The sequence below is a fragment of the Oreochromis niloticus genome, linkage group LG17, assembly GCF_001858045.2.
Source record: "Oreochromis niloticus isolate F11D_XX linkage group LG17, O_niloticus_UMD_NMBU, whole genome shotgun sequence".
In the NCBI taxonomy this organism is placed as follows: domain Eukaryota; kingdom Metazoa; phylum Chordata; class Actinopteri; order Cichliformes; family Cichlidae; genus Oreochromis; species Oreochromis niloticus.
In genome coordinates, this window is record NC_031981.2 from 2,935,451 (window position 1) to 2,955,567 (window position 20,117).

General features: G+C 41.9%; 1 protein-coding gene and 1 long non-coding RNA gene across 8 annotated transcripts in view; one reads left to right on the plus strand and one right to left on the minus strand.

Moving 5' to 3' along the window:
• pde4ba (phosphodiesterase 4B, cAMP-specific a) overlaps positions 1–8,805 on the plus strand; it is a 200,543-nt gene extending 191,738 nt beyond the window's left edge. For all 7 annotated transcript variants that reach the window (XM_025899458.1, XM_005451826.4, XM_003445114.5 and 4 more), the window contains 7 exons: positions 2,912–3,195; positions 3,279–3,443; positions 4,145–4,244; positions 4,340–4,494; positions 4,612–4,734; positions 4,879–5,061; positions 5,162–8,805. In XM_025899458.1, the coding sequence (XP_025755243.1) occupies positions 2,912–3,195; positions 3,279–3,443; positions 4,145–4,244; positions 4,340–4,494; positions 4,612–4,734; positions 4,879–5,061; positions 5,162–5,608 (1,457 nt within the window). In that variant the 3' untranslated portion in view covers positions 5,609–8,805. The remainder of the gene's footprint in view (positions 1–2,911; positions 3,196–3,278; positions 3,444–4,144; positions 4,245–4,339; positions 4,495–4,611; positions 4,735–4,878; positions 5,062–5,161) is intronic.
• Positions 5–19,226, minus strand: LOC102079300 (uncharacterized). The gene is made up of 3 exons (XR_266153.4): positions 18,875–19,226; positions 18,648–18,744; positions 5–1,717 (listed from the first exon to the last, which is right to left on the minus strand). It is a non-coding gene; the product is annotated as an uncharacterized LOC102079300 (long non-coding RNA).
• Positions 19,227–20,117: the final 891 nt, after the last annotated feature.

Below are 20,117 nucleotides of genomic sequence, written 5' to 3' on the forward strand. Positions count from 1 at the left end.
AAATGGAAGTCTTGTGTACACAAACTCAAAATCACAACCATGTTCATAAGTTAAACAAAAACAGCTACTGGATGTTTATGATCCATCTGAAGCCTCCGCAAATCACGTTTATGACTTGTGTGTTTGGTCAGATATGCAACATTACAGCTCACAGAGTCCGATTTCTTTCCTGTTTTTGTGGAGGTTCAGTCTTTTGCATGATGTCGAGCTGTGCAAGTTGCTCTGGCTGGCTTTCCTGTGGGGGCGTACCGTAAAAAAACTGCGCCATTAAGCTTTATGTCGACGTTTATGACATCTGACCGTTGAAACAGAACTGAAAAAAGTATTAATATATAATTTCTCAAAATATTACAAGAATAAAAAAAAGGGTATTGACTGTAAAGAAGGCTTCGGAGTCTGTGAATTGTAACTGGATGCTGTGAGCGTGGGTTGCACATCTGAGAATAGATGCGGACATCTAATTATGAATATTCAGCTTTAAAAACGTCCTTTCTGGTTTTTTCCGTTTCTGTGCATTATTGTTACTGTAATCCAACAAATAGCTCTAGAAACATCAATCAACAACCGATGAAACAAAACAGGTTAAAAGTTGATTTTCAGGAAACCTGATAGGTCTACAGAAGAGTGCTCGATGCAGGATGCACAAAGCCAGAGAAATAAATTAGAAGTAAATGATCTTATCTCAGATATACAGAGGGAGAAAGAAAAAGGGTAATATATTTCAGAGATAATGCTCATAAAGGTAGCCAAGATTATTTAGACGCTGTGTTTCCGATCGACTGCCGTCCTCCGCTGGTATAGCGCTGTCAGTGGATCCCTCGCCCCCAGATCATTTAGAGGGAGACGGGCTTTGGGAAGAAGCAAACCAGCGAGGGAGGGAGAGACCTCACTGCAGTGAAGGAAAAAAAATGGAGGTATAGAGGAACCCCCTTTGCTGGCAGTGAGATGAGCTCGGCAGATTGGGTGACTCATCCCCATCTTAATGCATCTTTGTCAGCAGGGACACCTTGTTGTCCCGCTCTCTCTCTGCTGATCCGAGAATCCACTCACCAATGACAATCACTTCGATAAGGAAATGAGGATTACCCTGCTGAAGGGGGCTGAAGAACAAAAGGAGGAAAGAGAAAATATTAATGAGAAGAAAAGGAAAAAATAGCTGAGGCAGCACAGCAGACCTGGCACAGGCCTTAGCTCACCAAAAGGACCGTTTTAATCCTTCCATCCACTAAGTTAACATCGCATCAGTAATGCACTTATTTCTGCTTTATCCTATTTTTGTTACTAAAAAAAAAGAGCATCCATTCAGTATCAGGGAAATTAAATTTTGATGCCATATGCCTGGTAGATCCATCACAAATCCCATCATTTTGTGACAGACGACCTCGTGCCTGGTAAAACGGTGCTTGTGGAACACGATTCATCCCCCAGATAAACAAACATCTCAGACTTTTAGTGAGGACAATTTTAATCAAGGATTTCCAATTACAATTGCCTTCATGCGGCACGCCGGCAGTTCACGTGTGCCTTTAATTTATTTTTTTGAACCTCTTCCCAGCTGTCCTCTCATCATAAATCTGTCATAACTCCCTTTGATCGGCCAGCACACCCAACTTTTGGAAAATAGTCGTCTCTCAGGCTCCTCTTCCATCTTCCCCACCGAATGCGCATCTCTCATGGAAGAGCTTGTGGAGGAGGATGAAAAGAGTTTGGCTGAAATCTAAGTAAACGTGGGAGGTGACAGAGGATGGAAAAGTGAGAACGGAAGAAAAACGGGAGACAAAATAGCAGATTAGGATATTTATTTCATCTGCTGATTTGTTTGCATGTTTCTTACCAGCTAAGTTGAGAGAAAAAAGTGAGCTGACAGCACAATACAGCAAAAACCTGCACTACAAACCTCCAGACACAGTTTGTCAGTTTATCCAACAGACACACACATATGTTATATACAGGCAACACGCTGCACAGCAGTGGTGATAACGATGACTCGTAATAAATTAGAGAGCAATACATTGCTCCTCCTTTTGTTTCCCACGCAGCACATGTCTGAGTGTGCTTAATTGCCCGTTCTCAATTACCAGGCGAGAACTGAAGAGAGATCGAGGCGCGGGGAGAAAAAGGCAGAGAAATGTGAGGGAGAGCATGAGAGTGAAAGTGATTATTTGAATTACGCCTGGTAATTGAATAACCCTCCGCGGGGGAAGGCTGATAGGCCAGCAATGAGCCGAGTCGAGGCTTGATAGACGAGCGCGCGGCTCGCACGCGTGCAGAATAGCCGGTCCCTGCAGGGTCTTATTCAGTTCCTCTGGAACTGCAGTAAACACGGCAGTGTAAGCTTATTACAGGAAGAAATCACTTCTATCGTGTTTATTTTTAGCACAGAGACTGGCATGATTTCAGTGTTTATTTTTATTTTTTTGCCTTCCGATTCGTTTTATTTAGCCGCACAGGCTCGCTGACGTCATAAACTATCGAATCTGGTAGAGCTGCAAAAAAACTCCAACAGTTTTACCTGTGGCGAAGCCTCAGCTTTGAGTGTGTCAACGGGCTGACCTCCGAGAGTCACAGAACAGGAGATGAGACGTGAGCCACCTGCTGTGAGGCAGGGATGGGGGGCGGGGGTGGAGGCGCTGCAAGGGGGGTTGAGGGATGTGGATGAATGAACAGTGGGAGCTCTGAGAGAGAGAGACTGCAGGTGGATGACAGCGAGCATAAATAAGCAAACGGCTGGAGGGACAGATGAATGAATGAGTGAGCCAATCAATAAACCCCCTGAGGAATTAACCTGCCACAGGTGCGTCTATATAGCGTACCTGGGTTCTCACATCCCATCTTCACTGAACTGCTGAATAAGCCTCTTACCTTCTACATGACCAAAATCCATCTTTTTTTTTAATTCCCACTCACGTAGACAAACAAAATGAGGTGGAGATCCCATCGCCAACATCCAAGACACGGGAGAAGAAGAAGCAGCAGAAGCAGCAGCTGATGACACAGATTAGCGGGGTCAAGAAGGTCTCCCACGGGCCCTCGCTCTCGAGCAGCAGCATCGCACGTTTCGGGGTCAAGACTGATAAGGAGGAGCTGCTGTCCAAGGAGCTGGAGGACCTCAACAAGTGGGGCCTGAACATCTTCTCCGTTTCAGAGTTCTCCAACAACCGACCTCTGACCTGCATCATGTACGCCATCTTCCAGGTAAGGACTGCTCTACTACTTCCTACTACTTAAATGTTACCTAGGTTTCCTTCCTCATGTTTATCCCTGTATTCTTCTCCTAGGAGCGAGACCTTCTAAAGACATTTAAGATCCCGGCGGATACATTTGTGGCCTACATGATGACATTAGAAGATCACTACCATTCAGATGTGGCCTACCACAACAGCCTGCACGCTGCTGACGTAGCACAGTCCACACACATCCTCCTCTCAACTCCAGCCCTGGATGTAAGTCTTTCTGTCTTTTCGTGTGACTTGTACTCGAGGTTTAGTAATACCAATCATTAGCTGGCCTTACAGTAGCTCTCCACTTGGGTTGAGTTTGTCCGTTTTTGAATTAGGAGCCAGAATCTGCTGAAATAAGGGAAAACTAAATTAGGAGGGTGAGCTCTTACATCACCTCATGTGCCACTTTCCTGGATGGCTAAAGAGCTCGACGTCCTTCCGATGAATCATCTGTTTTTTTCCCTTCTCCTCTTCTGAGAGAATCCCCCCTCTTACGCGCCTTATTTGTTCATATTTTCCTGTGGACACTTTCTAAAAGCTCTATTCAAGCTCGAGTAGCTGGTGAGATGCAGCCAGGTCAATATGACCCAATCTGAAGATCCTGATTTACACTTCTAGGCTCTCCCCATCTTTCGTCAATAGCAGCCAGCCGGCGCCGTATTATACTCTCACAATGGAACTTCACAAAAAAGGCAGACAGCCTATTAGCTAGCTTGTTGAGGAAATACTAATTCTCCAGCCTCGTGTGACCTTGGCAGTGTGCCGGTTTTTTTTGAAGGCAGAATGTGACAGAAACAACTGGATTTCTCCCACATTGCTCTGCCAGTCAGCTGTCAGTGTCAAAGATTTTCTGCTCTTTGCTTTCAGCTTCACATTATCTCAGGACATTGTTTAACACGGTTCCTCTCTGATTACTTTTACAGGCGGTCTTCACAGATCTCGAGATCCTGGCAGCCATCTTTGCTGCGGCTATCCATGACGTTGATCATCCCGGAGTATCGAACCAGTTTTTAATCAATACCAGTAAGTCTGACACGCTTAAACAAAAAAAGTCCATTTATATGAGAGGAAACAGCCATCAGAGCATGTTTAACCGTTGGTCTTTAACCACTACGCAGACTCTGAGCTGGCTCTCATGTACAACGACGAGTCTGTGCTGGAGAACCATCATTTGGCTGTAGGATTCAAGCTGCTACAGGAAGACAACTGTGATATCTTCCAGAACCTCACAAAGAAGCAGCGTCAGTCCCTGCGCAAGATGGTTATCGACATGGTAAGAATTCCAGATTCTTGTTTCTTTACAATTATTTCATTGTAAAACTGAAAAAAACAAAACTAGAAACTTTCCAAAGACAGATGCTGATCAAGTGTTTTTTCTTCTCTTATTCAGGTTTTGGCCACTGACATGTCCAAACACATGAGTCTGCTGGCTGATCTAAAGACTATGGTGGAAACGAAAAAGGTGACGAGCTCTGGAGTGCTGCTGCTAGACAATTACACCGACAGGATACAGGTATGTGTGACTTCTACCCGAACAGTAATAATGGCACAAGTTTGTACACGAGGGGCTCAGTCACGTCATCCACCTCTTTTTTGTAGTCTGTGTAGAGACACAGTGAAAACAATGGACCAATCTTCAATTCTGTATGACTTCCAGGTGCTGCGTAACATGGTGCACTGTGCCGACTTGAGTAACCCCACTAAGTCCCTGGAGTTGTATCGTCAGTGGACTGATCGGATAATGGAGGAGTTCTTTCACCAAGGAGACAGAGAGAGGGAGCGGGGGATGGAGATCAGTCCGATGTGCGATAAACACACAGCCTCAGTGGAAAAGAGCCAGGTATGCAGAAACCGTATCAGCCATGATGGAGAACAAAGCTCAGAATTCCCAGGAAAACTTTAAAAGAAACTGACTCCTAACACTCATTTGTTTCTTTCAGGTGGGCTTCATAGACTACATCGTACACCCACTGTGGGAGACCTGGGCGGACTTGGTCCACCCCGATGCTCAGGACATTCTGGACACGCTGGAGGACAACAGGAACTGGTACCAGAGCATGATTCCCCAAAGTCCCTCTCCGCCCTTCTACGACCAGAGCACACACGGACACAGCGGAGGCACCGGAGGGCCGGTGGGCGGGGAGAAATTTCAGTTTGAGCTGACCTTAGAGGAGGAGGACTTGGACGGAATGGAAAAAGACGGCGACGCGGAGGAAGACGAAGAGGAGGAAGAGCTGGATGAGGAGGAGGAGGAGGAGGACAGTCTAGGAGATTCGCGTTCTCCTCCGCTGGACTATTTGGACGGTCAGAATGACGAGGAAGGCATGATCGAGCCCACGACGGCTATAGAGATCGTGACGCACGAGGCTTCGCCCACAGACACATAGGGCTTCCAGCATCAGGTTCACTCGGTGATTTGAAAGGCGGGTGTTTTTTTGGAAAAAGAGGGGAAAATCCTCTTGGAGCTGTCCTTTTTAATAAGCCCACAGAGGCAAGGGCTTAGTTTTGCCCCGCGCAGTGGCATGTTGCACTTGGGTGTTTGAAGCCAGGCACGGATGGACGGTTTCAGCGAAGCGGCTTCAGAGTTCTCAGGAAATAATTCATGCGAACAATTGAGTCTTGATGGACAAACAAGACTGATGGTGGAACTTGAAGGATTTCAGCCAGTTTGGAAAACGGTTACCTTTCTTTTCTGGACTGGCATTAAATGGACATTGACACTACTGAGAGAAGTTTTGTACCTTGAGACTTTTTTACCGATACACGATATGATCTAGAAGTAGCATAGAGTGAGATCTACTGATGGAGACACATTTGTATAGCAAGAGAAAGTGTTTACTTTTTTCCTGTACCATTTGTCAAAGGACTTGTGTGCCTTTTTTACTATTGTCTTTATAATAGTTTTTTATTTATTGAACACTCTAGTATGTCTGTGAAATGTTTTTTTGTTTGTTTTGTTTTTCTTAACTGAATAGAGCAAATTTTTTTTTGTATATTGAAAAAAGTCTTCCATGTATTGGGCAATAGAGATATCCAAACAAATGTTGACAAACAACTTTTGGACAAATTCATCTAAATGAGAAAACATTTCAATCTCAGCACAAGTTCCTTCTTTACACATGGAATTCAAATGCTTGTCATCCATGGTTCACGTCGCAGGTTTAGCTTCTTGCTTTCTGTATCACATGTCAGTCAATGAATGTCACAGTTGCACACAAATACAACACCTCTCGTTCTTGTTAAACAGCTTTTCTTTTCCTTTTTAATGGGCTGCAGACCATTGCACTTCCTGCTGTTTCAAACCAACACTTGACTTTTAATGCAAAATGCTAAATTCCTACATGATTCCTGCTGATTTTTCAGTGTAAACTATTTGGGGCATTTGAGTTAGACACTTTTGTCTGTTCATTTTTGCAGTAATGTTGGTGTGAAACAGGCGTTACCCACGTTCAAACCCTCATTACCAGATAAAATAAGCAGAAACACGAGCAAACCGTTACGTCAAGCTGCTAAGATCTGTGATGAAAAGAAATCTGCTCAGGATAAAATGCGCAACAGCGATGAGTCTATTTTTAGCCCACAGGTATGCTACAGTCGTAATAATCCTGTTAGTTAAAATGGGTTCTGACCACAGACCTGTCTGATGTAACACCATCCCCCCCTGCCTCTCTGCAATCAGGCCCAGACCAGATGATTAAAGGTGCTCTTGCAGCTGCCTGTCTGAAAGGCACTCTTCGACCCTCATCAGCGTCAGTATTCACATGGTTTACAAACCCCTCTAGGCGCCGCGGACACGACCTCAAAACAATCAGGCCAGCTATTTCTTCCTCACGCTAAAAAATCCCTGAAGTTCTGCTCCTGCTCACTGACGTCAATCGAATATTTTCCCTCCCTCTCTGCTGTATCAGGTTTCCAGGACAGTCAGGTTATGAGGATTTGGCACAGCCGGAACTGCTGGATTCAGCATGTAAGGCTATGCCTGTTTCCACACAAAAAAAGAAATTAAAAAAATAATACTAGGAATAATTAGGTGCTCTAGTTTGAAACAACCCCCCGAACGTGTCTGATGGGTTGAAATGGTTTGCAGGCCATTAGACTTTGGCTCCCGTGGCTTCTGTAATCACGTCTTTTTCTTTTTTTTTAAATTAGTTTACTGATACTCAAAGGTACTTCAGCTGATTTCACATAAGCATGCTTAGATGGCAGTTGTGTGTATGGAGTATGCGTTGATGTATGTATGTGTCTGGATGAGGCCTTAGCCTCATAAGGCCTTACCCCCATCACTCCAAACCTATGTCTCTACTGTTTGTCGCTAGAAGCTCAAGTTGGTCCTTTTGCTGTTTATAACAGTGTATTTATTCTATACTTTAAGCCTGTAAATAAGAAATACTGGTTCAGTGTAAAATCTATTTTAATTTATATGCACTTGCATTACCTGGAAGTGGTGGTGTCTAATGTGTAGAAGACTCTTAATTAGAGCCTTTTTATATATGTATTGTATATTGTTTTTATATATATATATAAATATATATAAATATATCTAAGTATATATTCGCACAATGTTTTGAGTGCCCAACAGAGCAGCAGCTAAAGAGACATATTGTTGTTGTTACATGAAAACCTTGTATCTACAAAACAGCTTCTTTTTTTAATTTTCACATAAAAGTTAAGATTTTATTATCATGTCACAGACAAGAACATGGAAATTATTAATATTATGCATGAATATTAAACCAAAAATGTTGTCACTTTGTTTTTCTGTCTTGAATTCCATCTAAATCTGTTTTCCAAATAACACAGAATTCTGCTGAAATAGTCCGAATCCTAGATAATACTCCACATTAAACACATTTTTGACCAACCGCATTTCACTACAAGGTTTTCATCTGACATCAGCAATTTGGTAACCCAGAGGCAACATAGAGGACATGTTAAACTGCGTAGGCTTGGATGTAGGAGCTAGGAACATCTTAGCTTAGTCGGTGCTCGGTTTTAAAGTATGCTAATAGCTTAGCATATTAGCTTAGCTCCCCTCAGTGGCTCGTTACAACCTAAGCTTCTCCATCTGGCATTTGAATGAAGATTGCTGATATACGAGGCCAGATACAGGTTCAACTGACAAACAAAGCGATTGTCTCCTTTTACACTTAATGCACTTCATGTAAAAGTAGATATCATGGGGACGGTATTGTTAGCATGCTACAATACGCCCGGCACTAACGTGAAACATTCTGAATTACCAACAAAACATGATCTTATGTAACTGATTGTGCTAATGTGTTTCTGACCAAACTTGTTAGCAGTTTTGAAATTCAAATTGTCAGTATTAACATTGTTTAACTATGTTCAAGCTTTTTTTTTTGGTCCTAGTTGTGTCCAAATGGTTAGCCAGATTTAGCTCTATCTGCATGAGAGATGGGTTTGTTTTTGTTTCTTTTATTGTCAATATGTTCACGTCTGCCAGTTGTTGCAGGTGGGTTATTAAATGTTTCACACAATGTATGGTATTATATTGTATATTGTGTTCAAAAATAAATCTGAAATACTTTTTCTATGAAGTGATTAAAAGCAAAGCATGAATATATTCCTACTGTGTCTGCCGTTCTTCCCCCTTTGCGGCCTTGTTTTTTTCACCATGGGTGTGAGCAACAAATTGGGTCACAGTCATGCTTCTGGTGGGTTTTCACGTGTTTGTCATGTTTCATTAGTCTGCCTCACAATAGAAGACTGTATTTACAGAGCACCTGGGTCCTGTTCTGTAAAAATAGCCTGTGTATGAAAGTGTACTAAGAATGGCCTAAAATCCCTGCTAGTGGCACCTGGAGGCCTGTGCTGCTCCTGACATTCAAGCTGACTAACAAGGTATGAATTTACACAGTAGTGTCCTGTTCTCAGTGTCTCACTTGCCTAAAAAAAAACCTCACGAATTAACCCTCCAAGTCAACATCAGTGACAACTTTCTGATGCTAGGTAGTCAGAATAGGTGATTTGTAAGTTTTGGCAATCAAGGAGCAAAGAAAAAATCATTCTAACTGGAGCACATCAACTGTGAAGATTTCCTACAAAAAGTTTGTGATAATCAGACAGCAGATGGTTTTAAAAAAAAAAAACAACTACTGCTGCCAATGAGACTGTTTCCAGTGAATGTGCGTAACTCGGTTAACATCCAAAATCCGAATCTAGGGTCTAGGATATGGTATAATCGTCAGTTGGTGTGACGTCAGTGACTCTGCATTGAATCCAACGGCTCATGTGAGGCTAACTTATATTTGATGAGCCTGAGCAGCTATTCAAGTCCAACAAGAGGCATAAAGACAAAGGGATGAATTAAAAGAGTGCTCCTGTCTACTGGTGTCTGCCCCCAATTAACAGACTTTAACACTTGGTTGTAACTCTATATTTCAAACACATGATGTTGCCATGTTGGCATGATTCTTTTCCGTGTTCCCTTTTTCTGATTGCCAAGCGTGGAGTGGAGTGGCGACACTGCTGAATTTCCAAAGTTAATTCAGTTCAGCAGTTTGTCACACATTTGTGTCGCGTGTTGTCACCAGCGCTTCATTAAATGGACTGAGATGTAGCTGCTTGCTGTGGATTTACGCACCTTCAAATTCTTACTGCCTCGAGTTAGAGGCCGATGTGGGGTCAGAGGCAGGTTAAGGGATGTTGCCAATGACAACTTAGACCTTTGACATAAAGTCACACAAGAGAAACAAAAAATAGAGCCAGAGAGGACATTTCCTTATTTAGTCCAGCAGACTCAAAACTCAATTTACAACACGAAACCAGAGAATAAGAGCAGAGTATTGTAATACTCAGCACCACTACATAAATGTTTCTCTTAAAACCTAATATGCAACAAAAATATGGAAACCTATCCAGAAATTAAAAAAAAAAATCCAGACATGTAATTTTCTTAATTCGTTGACCACAACCAAATATGTAAATAAATAATTAATCTGGGGCTCTGGCCCGTCCAGACAGAAATAAACCATTAAATATAGAAATAATTCTCAGGTCAGTGCCGGAAAGTGACGCGGAATTAAAATGGGTCCTCGTATCTGTACTATGTTACTCCTCATTCTCTTTGATGTCCCCGTGTATGCTGCATCATCACAAAGCTTTGGCTCTAATGTGCTGAGACGGGAACACAGTGTGACACAGACTCAGCGCCGCAGCCTACACACAATCTGACAGGGCTGTCCTGATGCGACATAAGGCCTTCGCATATGAACAGAAACGCACACGTAAATACGCTGCCCGTTTTGTGCCCGAGTTAAAATGTTACACCCAAACGAACACCTCTGAGATGTACGCAAGAGTGCTTTCCAACACTTTCCAAGAGATGTTAACTGATTATTAAAAAAAGGAATGGTACAAACGTCAAATAGAATCAATTTCTGCTGTAGCTGAAGTTTTATTTTAGATGTCAAATAACAGCTGCAGTATTGCGAAGTTTCAGCTGACTGCAAAAGACTCAAGTGTTCTGGTCTCGATGCAGTTTTCGTTGCATTTGCTTTCTCTCGGACATAAGATACACGATTTTAAAGGTACCTGCATTGACCTGCATTCCCATGCAAAATAAATGCAAAGTATTTCAAAACTAGAAAGTCTCAACTCGTTATCTTTATTGAGCCATCTCTCTGGGCCAAGCTTTGAGTGTTGACCAGCAGGTGTTAGGTGAGGCCTAACTTCAGGCTCCATATGTAAATACCTGTGATCAACATGCCTTGTGTTTTTAACTGACATAAGCCCAAATATTTCCATATCGGATTCATCAACGGTATTCCAAATTCAGGCCGAAAACAGACAAAAACCTCTTTAATCGTCAAACGAGGAACCGAGTGGTGGTACACGCTCTCTGAATGCTTGCAAGCTCTAACTGTACTCAATTTGGTTCTTGGTTTATTGCAGCACCTCCTGCAGTGACTCCCTACTGATATTTACTGGAAAGGATGCAGACAGTTAAGCTGTTTTATTGCTACGTTATTAAGCCGCTTTGTATAACATGTGAGACTTTGTATGTAGCCAGGAAGAGGAGGCAAATATGCTTGATTAAGCAATATTTCCAGGAATGCTGCATTGGCCTATTATTTTGACTGGTTTAACTGGAGGGTTTACAGGCTCCAGAACCCTTTAGGAGCATCCTACAGTCCATAACACTGTGCCATTAGTAACTGACTTTTTTGTGTATTTACCACAACTTCCGTCTTTAAAAACATAATAAGGGCAGTTTTGCAAAGTGGACACAGGTGTTGCAGCATGAAGCTGTCTCTTATTGGGTTTTTTGCAAATGACTGCAGAGTTGCTGCTCAAATCCCCAAACACAGTGATGGAATTTCATTTTATAGAAAGGTTATTGTTTTTTATTCATGTAGCACAGCGGTCCCCAACCCCCGGGCCACGGACCGGTACCGGTCCATGAGTCGTTTGGTACCGGGCCGCAAGAGTTGAGGCTCGGGTGTGAAATTTATGGTTTTCAGGGTTTTTAAATGGTAAATGGCCTGTATTTATATAGCGCTTTTCTGGTCCCTAAGGACCCCAAAGCATTTTACATATCCAGTCATTCACCCATTCACACACTGGTGATGGCAGCTACATTGTAGCCACAGCCACCCTGGGGCACACTGACAGAGGCGAGGCTGCCGGACACTGGCGCCACCGGGCGCTCTGACCACCACCAGTAGGCAACAGGTGAAGTGTCTTGCCCAAGGACACAACGACCGAGACTGTCCAAGCCGGGGCTCGAACCGGCAACCTTCCAATTACAAGGCGAACTCCCAACTCTTATATCATTAGCTCGGTTTCCCTGGGTCTTTTCACAGTTTAGGCGCTACGACTCTAAACCCTCGATCGCCTCTGTGAACCAGCCTTGACCTTGGTACGGCTAAAAGCAAAAGATCATTTGATCTAAGAGATCTAGAGGGTGCATAAGGCTGCAAGAGGTCCGACAAATACCCGGGAGCCTGTCCATTCAGGGCTTTGTAAGTCAGCAATAACATTTTTAAATCAATTCTGAAGTGAACAGGGAGCCAGCGAAGAGCCAGGGAGAACCGGGGAAATATGTTCACGTCTTTTAGTTCGTGTCAGAAGACGAGCTGCAGCATTTGGACCAACTGCAGTCCTGCAAGGCAGGTCCGACTAACTCCAACATATAAGGAGTTACAATAGTCCAGCATGGATCAAAGTTTTTAAAAGATACTCTGTAATCTGTGTTTGAGAGGTGATATTGCTGTCAAATATAACCCCCAAATTTTTGGCGTGCGACTTAATAAAATAATGAAAAAATAAATAAAAGGCTCAAGACTGTGCAGGTTAAAATGAGACATGCTGGGATCGTCCAAACATTTGTTTTCCTTAAAGTTAAGGAAGTTAGAGGCCATCCAGGGGAAGGGTTCTAGTGGAGATGAACAGCTTCTCTTCAGTTGAACATAGATCTGAGTGTCATTGGCGTATAAATGGAAACAATTATATTTATATTTTCTAAAAGAAAGAAAGAGCTAGAGGCAGCAACTGATCTGTGGCATGTGGCCACACGGAGGCTTCTGAGTGAGGAGAAATTATTCTTACCTAAAAACTTGAAGCATGACATCAACATGACATGGATAAGAGGCTTGAGTAATTCTCATGTATGACCCTTCATATCCAACATCCCAGTGACAACAAGAGCACTGAGGCTGTCTGCGTTTGTACCCACTATAACCTTGCTTTAAAGGACAATTATGAGCGAGTTCTATCACCTTAGTCTCTTTTGTTCCCTCTCCTGTCCTCTTGTTTCCATCTGTAAGCACTTATTGTTAAATTTATTTTAAATTTTATACTCTATATCTGTCACTATCTCTATATCCCCTCCAGCTCCCCTTCCTCCTCTCCAATTTCCCTCTGGAAATCTCTTACTTCAGACATAACCCAGTAAAAGGAAGGGATTTGATTTGATGGAACCGCTTACGTGCATATGACTGGCACTCCATTCGAAGGCATGCAGTTCCACGGGGATGGGAGAGTCATCTAACGAAGCTAAAAACAGAGCAACACATTTCCCACCAGTTGAGGTAAATGACACCACTTAACTTCTCCCCTGTGTGGCACAAAGAAAAGGATGAGGGATGTTTTCAGGCCAGAAAAGGAAATTGTAGGCTTATAGGAAATAATAGGGAATTGGCTGGAGGCTGGGAAAATCCCTGGCGTATCCTAGACATGTGAATGAATGAGACAGAATAGAGAAAAGGAAAGGAAAAGGAAAGAGGAGGAAAGAGCAGGGGGAGTATGTTGGCGTGCTTTAAAGGACATAAAAATATATCCAAAAAACAACAAAACAAACAAAAAAAGTGTCGATGAATTATTGTTAAAATTTGAAAACAGTACAATAATCAGCTTTCAGCGTATAGATGCTGCCAGTAAGAGAAAGTTTTAGTATCCATGACCTCAGCTGAAGGAACAGTGAAAAGCTCTGGTTTAAAAGAGTACATAGGGTTTAATATGTAAAGGAAATACTCAAATGTATTTACATTTTGCACAGACAACAATCACAGTTTCACAATCTCTGCTCACCACCTGTCCTGTGCTCCACTTCCTTTGGACTTCCTCTTCACTACTCAAAACAAAAATCAAGATGAATGGGTGTTTGGACGTACTGGAGGAAATCCACAGAGGAAGGGGACTTCCACAGGGCAGTTTATATACACAGCAGGTGCACAAGCAGGTAACTGTAAAGATGATCTTTCAGGTAAATAAATCCTAAAAGGTTGATTCTGTTCATCTGGACGTAACGTTTTCAGTGGGAGAAACGTTTCTTCTTCAGTCTCAGCTGACTGTCCCCAACCTTATAAACAGTACATTTGCACAATAACTGAACCTAGCCCACTGACTGAACAATGTGAGGATGAAAAATAGATGAGTGGAAATCTCCACTGAACTTTCCTTAAAGTCTGGGACTAGGCTTAAACGATGTCCGGAAAACTGGCTGATTTTTATAATGCTCAGAACTCGTTTAACTTCAGCCTCGTAAACACAAACGCACGGACAGCTGAAGAAAGACGGGCTTTTTTAAAAGGTTGATGGTTCAGTCCTCCAGTCTGCAAGACCAAAGTGTCTTTGGGCAAGATTATGAAGTGACAGTAGTAGCGTAAGAGGTTATTTGAGCCTAATCCCAACCTTCATTCTTTTAAGTGCTAATGCTCAATATTCACTTTTCCAAACTTTCCCGACTGCGCTTCGGTCTTCACTGGATTCTAAAAGACATCTTCACCTTAAAAAAGGGAGGTTTCTGTTTTCATTTGACAGGAAAGCAAAGTATTTGAAAATCTGCAGTTTTAAAAAGTGCATTTCATTCATAGAAACTTCACAAACTTCCTAGATGTTGACTGTTCTCTGCATCTTTCTTGATGACAGCTAAACATATAACGCAGCATCTGTGTGAGAGAATGCAGACTGCGTGCGAGCATGAGCCTGCAGATAACATTTAAGTTCTCCGGCGCTTAAAGTTTTATTTATATAAACAAGGAATTAACACCTTGCACAGATTATTTTTCTCTGCTTGGAATGGAGTGTCTAAGTTTAGGGTTCTGAGAAATTCAAGTGCGAGATCACACATACAGGATACGTTCAGTACCCAGCCTTTTGTAGGGCTGGCTATGTAACAGGACACAGTTGTGGTGACCACACAGGGTTAAATATCTTCTCTTTTAATGCAAATTATGTGGCCTCTGCGTTTGCGTCATTGTGGTTTTATAGCTGGCTGTAGGGCCAGCTGGGTCAAATACTGCTGCTGCTGCTGCTCTCAGAGAAATACACTGGAGAAAATGACAAGCTTGGGAATTGATTTGAATTTGCATGAAGAATTACTGAGCTCCTTTACATCCATGAGGAGATCGTTTAGTGAAGAAGAAAATATTGATTTGATAACTGACGATTTCCTTTCAACTCGCTGTTGATGCATTTTCTGAATTAAATCATTCTGTCATTAAGACCCTCCTTTTGTAATGGGAAAATAATAACAATACATTTATAAAAACACATTAGTACAAGACAAAAAAAGAAAAGACACAGTTACAATTTACAGTTTCACTGCAGTTACACTGGCTTTCAGGAAAAAACGCTGCCCCTTTTCGAGTCCCCTGAGCTCGCATTAACCTTGTAAGTGAAGCAAGTAAATCAGTCTTGTGATGGATACATGCGGCTATTTTTATCCCCAGAGCCAATTAGAGTAGAGATGATGAAGTGGATGAGGGTGCACAGAATCACCACAGACAGCCTGTTTAAAGAACCTCAACAAGTCCTTATTGCAAGGCTCCAGACTGCGACTGATTACTTTCTGAACCAAAGTCATTTAAGGAGCAAGCAATTTTTTTACGAGGATGAAAGACAAACAGGTTGTAGAGAAAAGAAAAAAAACAATATCCCAATAACCTGGTGTCATGTTTAGGGATGGTAGTCAGAGGTATAGCCACAGACATGCAGACAACTATGGGGAAAATCTTCAGTGTTGTCATAGCAACGTTTGCACAGGCGCATTAATATTAGCAGCAAGCGTTGGAAACATACTGGCAACAATTGTTAATGTGGGTAGTGGTGAAAAGCATTATCTAATCTTACTCTGCTCCCACCACACCCAACGTTGCCACACCTGCAGCTGAGAATATGATGCTGAAAAAGCAAAGCAGGTGAAACAGGAAGTGCAGCTTTAAAAAAAAGAAAGAAAAAAGTCAGGTTTAAGCATTGTTTCCCAGACTACATACAATGCAATGATGAGGAAACAAAATGCAGTCTGCACAGTGCGCAGTGTGGTGTTGGCAAGGTTTACAACAGCTTCAACACAACTTGCCACACCCAGATACTGTGAGATCCTTTTTGCACACTTGATCAGAATTAGGACTGTCACCAACAGTGGAGCTTTGAAAGCTAACAGGTAACAAATATTAAATGACTTGCACCTCACTGAGCGGCCATACCTGTTGCTCCTCTCTGTAGAATCAAGATGATTTATTCTCTCTATTGTCTTTATTCATGTATTTATGTACTGGACTGTTTTATTTTAGTGTTTATTATTGCCACATGGTTTTCAAAGGGTGTCAGGTCTGCTACAGAGCAGGGATTTGTATATAGGTTAAATTAAAAGATAAAATGCAGAATACATTTTTATTTCAGCTGTTAAACTGTATCTCACATCCTGTAAATCTCAGTTTCTCCTACTTTCAGTTTCAATTTCAACCAAAACACATATTTATTCTTTAATTTCACAAAACAAACGGTGCTTTTAAAGTCAGGGATGGCACTAAATATCTGATGGACTTGGGGGCGCCATTGGCGCCATAGCAAAATTTGACTGACACCTATCTGTCACTGCATTGGCTTTAATGATGAACAGGTGGAAAGAGCCGACACAGAGCCGTGTTTATTGTGACATTTAATGGCGCTCACAGCAATTTGAAGGATAAAAAGCATAAGACATAAGCATAGACTCTGCCTAGCTTGGCATTAACCATCTACCCCGGTTAAAGGCTGTGATGTTCACCAACCAAAGTACCCATGTAGTCAACGTCTTTTCCTCTGACTCACCAACACGAGTAACAATTTAAAAAATAAGCTCTCATTTCTTCATTCCACTGACTAAAGGAGGGGAATTCCTGAGAATCAGAGTTTCTTTTCCTGAAGAACTATCAATTTCACTGCATCGCACTTCCTTGTTCTTTCGTTTCTTCACAGCTGCGTCACCGAGCCCTCTGGTACTAAAGTTTATAAACCATTTCTTTCCCTCACACACCCTTGCCAAACCAGAGGTTTGCAGCACATGTTAACAATCCCTTTGGCTTGCGTGAGACGTTGTGATGACAAACGTGTGTTTTTCCCTCACTGCTGTTGTGTAATGTCATTCCTTACAGTAATCGCCTGCACTTCAGAGCATTTATAGTTAATGGCAGGCACACTCAGCTTAGCTGCAAGGCTCCAACTGGGGTCATCGCGCTGGAGAATGCTTCCTTTGACCACAGCGAAATATTTAATGGTTTTAAAAAAGTAGCATGTTACGTAAAATTGTACCGAAGGTCTGACTGTTGTATACAAGCCCTAGATTTGTTCCAGAAAATGTTACAATCAATTTGTACAGAAAAACCCTCAACTTAGAAAATGTAAGTTGGAGAAATGTAAGTAAGTAAGGCCTGCCTTTATACATGTGTAGCACATATGTAGTCTGTCATACACTTAGCAGCTCCGACTCTGTTTATAAGCACAAACAGTGCATGTCTGTAGCAGAGTATACATCAGAATATCGGCCGGAACTTTATTTCACCTGGAAAATTGGAATTATATCTAAAATGCAATATAATACCAAATAAAATATATGCTAATGATGTACAGATTTACAATATACAATAACAACAACTATGTGTTAAACAAAGAAAGACAGGAGATCTTTATCAATAAACTAAATATATAAAAGCAGGTTGTGGTCAATTAAACAGCACACCTAATAATCAACCTCTTCTTACTTGTTATTTTATCTTATATAAAGAGAGGATGGGAAACACAATGCTTAAAATGTGAGGTTCCAGGACATTTTGACATTGGATGTTCTTGTACCTGCTGTACACTGAACTTGGAAAAATAGGAACAAGCTACAACCCCCCCCCCAAAAACCTGTGAAGCTGCATACTCTGATTTCACGTTTAAAAAGCCTGTTTTCACATATCTACTCTTGCACATGTTTTTCTTAATTTGTGAATGTGTATAATTTGTCTTCTTTCTTATGTAGCTGTGTCAGGGAGACCTTTGTACAACACTTTTTTGTAAAAGGTCTCTTGAAAAAGAGATCTTTCAATTAATAAGAGGGTCACTTGATAAACCTGCGTGCAACTTATCAGTGGCTACGCTGATTCTAAGACTGAGATAAAAAGTGAGAGGCAGTTCATAAGTAATAACGCAGTAATACAAATACTGTAGGTGTACATAACCAGCTGGCAACAACTCCAACGTTATCCACTTGTCAAGTCATGATGATGTTCACCACTTGTGTCCGCTGCCCCCAAGTGGCCGAAAAAAAATCTGTCAATTCAGGCTTAAACTCAAACAGAAAGAAACGTGTATGTTTGTGTTGGCTAACAAGCCTGACCACAGACAAACGTAACACAGATCTGTAGTGATGTTTGCTATACAGGGTTTTATGGTCGTCTCCTTGTCAATTTGGATAAAATGGAGAAAGAAAAATAAGAATAAACTGAATTAAATAGGGACTGGGCTACTTCTTTCCTTAATTTTAACTTAATATAGAGCTACTTCTCCTTTATTATCCCACTTCCCTCTACACACTCTTCCCGGAGCGCTGATCTATTCCAGCTAGTTGAACCAAACGTGTCCTGGTCTTGGTCATCCCAGCGGAACAAACCTAGGTAAAAATTGTGGTTGAAGATAACGTGAGCTCTGAACACTTACGTGCAAGTCAGTCCTTACAGGAAAAAGAATTTGTGGTGGACAGGAAATGATGATTGGTGTGTATTCTTCAGAAGGATGACTCTCAACTTCAGGGATTCTGAGTAAAAGAAAGAAAAGATGAACTCAAACCCAAAAGTACACTTAAAGAAAAAAGGGAGGCCTTGAACCAAGATTTAACCACATGAATTAGACAATTCGAAACATGGTAGTCTCCCTCTTTCACTTACATGTATTTTTTCACTGTGTTTGAGCTACTTCGCTGTGATTAAACTGTCCTTTTGCATCCTTCACTAAGTGATTAGGGTGTGTGCTGCACAAGTGTGCGCACGTGAATGAGCATACGTGCAGAGTGAGGATAAGGCAGGAAGCGCGAGAGAGAAAGCCATCCAGACAGGAGACGCATTGAACTGGGATTTTGACACGGGTTTTTTCTCTTGTATTATATCGCAGGGTCCACCAAGTCATTGTGTCGATCAGGTTGCCACAGCAACTGCACTGGAGTTGAATAAGGAGACACGTTCTCGAGACATTCCTCTGTTGGATAACATCAGCACAGTCAAATGCAGGCAACGCGTCAGACAGCAGGTACAAACACTTGGATGCATAACTCCTATTCACAACTGCAAGAGCGTCATACAAACGGACGCTTTCTCACTATGTAGCCAATCACAGATCCGGACTTCCTAATCAGTTGATTCAGTCTGGTCGGGTCACCTGCTCTGATGGTGGTGTCCTGCAGACCACGGCAAAGGAGAAATATGTCATTTATCTCATATTTGGGAGTTTCATTTGTTCTAGCAGTTGAAATGATTATATTATTATTAGTGTCATCATTACTATTATTTTGCCTCTCTATCAGCTATATTGTATTATTGAGGTTGTGATATGATAAGTCCCTATATCTGTCCTTGTGGCAGTGGAGCTAAATCAGTCTGTCAGAGTTCTTCCAGTTTCCCTTATTTAAGAACAGCTGTTTGACAGCCACGCTTCCACTGAGACACTTTCTGATAAGACTTTGGTCCAGCTGAAGGGTCAGATGCATCCCTCAGGTCCTGTGTCAGGCCTTTGCTGGATTTGTTTTCTGTTTCTTAAGGGCATGACTTTCACATACTATTCATCTGCTGTAGGGAGTGTTTCTCGTTTGTTTTGTTTTTTCTGCCTGTTTCCTCATTTTTTAAGACATGCTGCACAACATGCATTTTCGCTAAGAGTTCTGTGGGGATAACTTTGTTGGAGCAAACATACTATTTTATGCCTGTCAGACCTGCTAGTGACAAAGTACCTAAAAATACTATTTAAAATCAGGCCTTTGCCAAGTTTTCTGTTATGTGTAGACAAAGCACTGGTTCATCCCTTGAGTTAGGGACCTTTTTATGCTTGAATTAATCATAGCTTAGTGTTAAGTGGCTTAAAAATGCTTAAGTTGTACGCAAGTTTATCAAGAGCCGGACTGAAAATGAGTGAAAAGGC